This window comes from Gymnogyps californianus, chromosome 5 (genome assembly GCF_018139145.2).
Source record: "Gymnogyps californianus isolate 813 chromosome 5, ASM1813914v2, whole genome shotgun sequence".
Taxonomy (NCBI): Eukaryota; Metazoa; Chordata; class Aves; order Accipitriformes; family Cathartidae; genus Gymnogyps; species Gymnogyps californianus.
Window position 1 is genome coordinate 29,047,575 of NC_059475.1, and position 5,378 is coordinate 29,052,952.

The window sequence follows — 5,378 nt, forward strand, 5'->3', positions numbered from 1 at the left end:
TCAATAAATATTTCTCATTTTATGAGGGCTTCAGGCCTTTTTCCCATCTTGCATGCACATGAGATGATTGGCATTGCTTTCTCCAATAATCTGTTCCCCATTTGCTACCACTCTTGGCTTGAGCAATTGCTCTGTTTGCTCTCACATAGAAACTTTGGATTACATTATAGGAAATGGTTCTCACCAAACTGACTTACTATTTTTGTCTGGGTTTGGTTGATTAAGGTAATAACATTGATATAGTGGATTTAGAATTGTATAAAGCATTAGACTTCATACTGCAGCATGTTTTGGCTAGGAAGCTAGAAAGCCATCAAATCAGCTGGACACACACTGAAGGAAATAAACACTAGCTAACTGACAGGCCTCAAAAAATCTCATCACCTGATAGAAATCCTTCTGAAAGCATTCTGTGAGGAACATTCCTCTTACTGCCTGGTTTACTGTTTAGTAATGTCCAAGAAAGAGTCATAAAATTGATTTCTGATGAAATCTGCAGAATCCAGTAAGACATGCAGAGCTGAAAATCTTAAGCCATAGCTACATATGGTTGATCTATATTGATGTGATCTGAAGAACAAGCAAAAAGTGCAGTGTAAGGCTGTTATCTAGAAGATTTTATGCTTCATTAAAAATAAAAACCAAAAAAAATCCACAACCCTCCCCAACTATGTGTAACAAGAACAAAGCAGATTAATGCCCTATATTTAGTTTTTAGTATTTTCTCCTCTCTTTGGGGATATGTTAGTTCCAAAGAGACATTTAGATCTCTGACTCATGCTGTGTTACTTTTCAGTAGAAGACGTTTCTGCCTTTTTTTGGAGTCCTATGGTACTGTCTTTCCACCTTGCCTGTGGGAGCCTATTCTGCTGCCCTGTGGTTACAGCAGAACTAGGCTATTTATTATGGAGTTGTTGTGTTAATAGACTCACCACACCTTGACTGAGGAATGCCTTGTAGTTACCCAGTCACCTTAAATCACACTTAATTCAAGGTAGGATGAGGTAAAATGCAAATAGAAGTATTAATTCATTACGTCTAAAATAAACACAGTTACAAATACCTGGAAAAGACGTAAGTGAAGAAATAGAAGAAAAAGTTCATCTGATCTACTGAAACTGAATGTATCACAAAAATGTTTTTTGTTTTGGACTTTTTTCCCCCCCTTTTTCATTTCCAGGTGACTTGTCCCTCTTCTGACAACATGGCGCTCAGAATTTTCTTTCCTCCTATTTCTCAGGTTGCTCTTAGGTGATTTTCATCATTGGAGACCTTGCATTACACAGAACTCTGTACTGGGGTCTCCCATCAGAAAACATCTTTAGAAGAAGCCTTCGGACTTCACCTTCAGGTAGCTTCTCCGAATTGTCATGTTGACCTCGCTTGTTGATGGACGGTTTTAGCTCTTACAGTCTGCACTTTGAAGTTTTCTAAGGGGTCCAGATAGATTTCACCTGTCACCTTGGAGCTCGTTCTATCCCTCCTTATGGTCTGACTATTCTCTTGAATTAAAATAAGCATGCTTTTGCTTCCACAAATATGCAAATGTCTTAGAAGAGAAGTTGTCTCCTGTCTTTGACTAGCTCATAAGAGCTTCTTTACCTCAAGGAGGCAAGTCTCTTCCATTTCCCTCTGGTGACTCATTGACATGTTTCAACATGAAATGTGTCTCATGGCAGACCTTATGTTCTGTACCAGTAATTTAATTAACAAATATATATGATACAAGTATCTAAATAGGGTAAATTAATCTAGTTCATTTTCTGATTCCTGAGACAGGTATGATAACAATAACTACCCTGAGGTGACAGCATTTAAGGTAAATAAAGCCCAACCTCTTTCTCCTAAGCATACTCTATCAAGGAGTCCCTGTACAGAATTATTTAGTGTCATATTAATTTTAATCGCTACACAGTGTGAAACTGTGTCTTCAAACCACTTCTGAAAAAGAATAAAAAGTCTCAGTCTTGGACCTTGTGAGATCAATGAACAATCTGACTGACTTTAGGTGGCCTTGAAAACAGCCTTTGATGCATTAGAAGTCAATAGATCACACAGTGAAGGGACAATTCATGTGCAGTGAAGAAAAGGTTAAAGGCTGAAGATCAACATATATTTTTTCTTGTAGCCTTTATAATGATCTTATGCAGCCAAGAAAATGCAAAAATATTGGCTAAATGCCATCACGTGTAAAAAATACTGCATTCATTTGAATGAGTATTGTAACAGTTTAATGTAAACACAAGTAAATTGTTAATATATGTGACTGCGGATTTGTTCATAATGGTGTTTACAGGTCAGAGATAGTGAACAGTCATCCCTCTCCATTTCTCAGGTCCTGCCTACACTAAGAGAGATTTAATAATTAGTAATGCTGTTAACTGTATGAGTTTGAAGATATTCTGGTAAAGATGTGTGATATAATAATTACCCGTCAGCCCTGAAAGGAAGAAGCCTTGTGTGCAGGTACATTTTCAGCAATTTAACCAGTGCTGCCTCTACTGCTGTCTCAGAACACAAAGGAAACCAGTTTCCATTATGGCAGCTGTGGTTTATGTACATCCACACTGCAGGGGTGCAGGGGGCACCACAAATAACTTCCAGAGTGGTCCTGTTGTATCTTTGTAAAAACAAAAAAAAGTTGAAGTTACATCCTCAAGAAATCCAGGCAATGATTTTTTGTTATTGCCGCCAGGTTCAGGGTAAAAAATTGAAAAGCAGAAAAGGAAGACAGTGTTGCTTGACTTTTTTGATAGTGCAGACTTTATGGGATAGAAATAGAATGTCATGTTTGCCAGTAGTTATGGTTTTGCACTTAATTTTGCTACTTCAAATAAAAAGGGATGAAAAAAATGAAGAGCTTTCTAACGGGGGCAACACAGTAAGATTGCACGGAGGACTTAGCTCTCTCTCCAGGAAGTGCAAGGGGACAGAATGAGTGAGAACAGGAGAGGGAATACATTGAGTGTTGGACTGCATTGGCCTTCTCTCCTTTTATCTGTGAACAAGGAACATCTCCTTTTCTGTTGTTTCCTCTGCTGCTTCTATATTCTTCCTGCCATAGTGAACCATTTTGGGGCTCTCATGCCACAGCAGCAATGGCAGCAAACATATATACACTGCAGTGTCTTTGGGAGAGAGAGAATGGGAGAATTCATCTATTGTTAGTAGTTAGGATTCTCTGCTGGAATGTGGAAGAGTTTCTCCTGCAGTGAATATTGATTTATTTGTACAAAGTGGAAAGCTTCAGGGCAAGAGATGGGAAGAATCTCATCCTGAATGCATCACAGGCTTGCGGATAGGCCTGTTGCAGGTTACAGAAAACTTTGTATTCCCAGACTCCAACAAGTAAGGTTGTTAAAAAAAAAAATACATCTCTGTAATCCTAAATGAGGTTATTGTTACACGATGTGAAGGGATAGAGAGTTTGCTTGGCAGGAACACCATCTTTAAATGAGGAGAAGGGAGGAGTGTTTGCTCATACACAGTTCATTGTTATGAGAAAGAAGGGAATTTTGTAATACTTTGAAATGGTCATATTTGTCTGTTTGGTTTAACAGTATAACTGTGGTGGTCTTTTTCATAGGGGAATTTTTACTTATTAGCAAAGCCTGTTTTCATAGGGCTTGAAAGGTCTTTCTGCTATCGTACATTCTGTAAGAGAATACCATGTTATCTTTGTTGTATCTAACTTGTATTATCTTTCCTTGTTGACAGAAAGGCAGATTTCCACTTTAGAGATCACGTCATCCTCCTTCCCGTGAACATAATATGAACCAGAAGGTGTTAGTTTTCCTTCTCCCAAATTTTATTTTTGGGATATGTCTTTTTGGGTTTTTCTGTAAGAGACAAAAAAACCTAACAGGTGAGTAAAGAATTTACCAACATAAAGACTTAATGTTTTCTAGAACCAGGGACATCTTTCCCAAACATGTTAGAAAGTAACTATGGAGCCTAACTGATAAACAATACTATGAAAATATCCAAGGCCCTGTCACTGTGATAGCTATCTTAGCAATGTATGAGAGGAAGAGCACTACAAAAACCAGTTGACATTAGTAGTGGTAGAACATCAATCTTGCTTAGAGTAATATTGCTAACATGTGGAAGTTTGAATTTTAACAAACTTTTCACTAAGCAGGATAGTTTATTGCATGTTTGCCATAGTGGAGTCTGGTGACAGTAAACAAAAAATTGATTTTGGCGTCTTCATTAGTTTTTGTACGCAGGGAGGTAGATAGAGTGCTATGATTGCCACAAAGAAACAGACTTATGTAAGTCTGTTTCACACTAATGGTTTAAATTTCTTCCTTTGTTGCAGGTGCTTTTCCTGATCCCGCTGAAGATTGGCTGGCAATTCAAAATGACCGCAAAAGCACACTGGCTTCTGTCTGCCTGAAGAATAACTTGCTTAAATTAAGAAGCAAATTGGATTCTCCTGTTGCAAACCAGCTCTTTGTGGAGCACCAACATAAATTTATCTACTGTGAGGTGCCCAAAGTAGGCTGCTCCAACTGGAAGAGAACTATTTTTCTGCTCCAAGCAGACTTGAATGCAGAAGCTTCTGAAATTGAGCATGACCACATCCACCAAACCTCGCTGATCAAAAAGCTGGCGACTTACTCTCCTGCCATACAAAAGGAATTTCTGAACAATTACACCAAAGTGATGTTCACCAGACATCCCTTGGAACGCCTGGTTTCAGCTTACAGAGACAAACTTCTGCACTCTGAGCCATTCTACAGTATCACTGTCGCTAATGAGATTAGGGCAATGTTCAGGAAAAACAAAAATTCTTCTGAAAAAGTGAGTTTCCAGGAGTTTGTCAACTTCATTATAGCAAAACCGCCAAATACTCTTGACATTCACTGGAAACCAATGTTTCTGCTCTGTGATCCTTGCAACATTCACTACGATATTCTGGGTAAGTATGAAACTCTTGGGTTAGATTCTGAGCATGTTCTGAGGGTCATTGGAGCACCAGAGAGCCTGCACTACCCCAGCTTGAAGAGGTATGGCTCAGAGAAACGAACTAATGGTGATATCACCTTGGAGTATCTCAGACAATTGAACTCAGAACAAATTGAGAAGATCAAAAAATTGTATCAAATGGATTTTTTCTTGTTCAACTATACTATGAAATATGAGGATTATTTTTCTCTGAATGACTAATGTAGGTTAAACAAAGAACAGTTTCCTTTGTACAAAATGAGCTGAACCTGTCCTCACAGGTGCTTGATAGGTAGGTTGGTGATTGACTGCTGCTGAGATTTTACTGGTTTTTGGAGACATGGTTTATCATCCTAAGCACTCTCATAGCAAATCCCCGCCATAATCTGTTGTACTGTACAGTACTTTACCTATATGAAATTATTGTC

At 38.4% G+C, this 5,378-nt stretch overlaps 1 protein-coding gene across 1 annotated transcript; it reads left to right on the top strand.

Annotated features, from left to right (window-relative positions):
• The first annotated feature begins 3,771 nt into the window (after nt 1-3,771).
• On the top strand, nt 3,772-5,172 carry LOC127016367 (carbohydrate sulfotransferase 8-like). The gene is made up of 2 exons (XM_050896796.1): nt 3,772-3,865; nt 4,322-5,172. Exons 1-2 carry the CDS (start codon nt 3,772-3,774, stop codon nt 5,170-5,172), a joined length of 945 nt encoding a protein of 314 aa, XP_050752753.1.
• The last annotated feature ends 206 nt before the right edge of the window (nt 5,173-5,378 follow it).

What these genes read in the sequence shown, in the direction of transcription:
- LOC127016367 (XM_050896796.1), top strand. Translation starts at nt 3,772, where the DNA reads ATGAACCAGAAGGTGTTAGTTTTCCTTCTCCCAAATTTTATTTTTGGG. An exon ending in GAGACAAAAAAACCTAACAG is followed by an intron (nt 3,866 to 4,321) that starts GTGAGTAAAGAA and finishes CCTTTGTTGCAG; the next exon opens with GTGCTTTTCCTGATCCCGCT.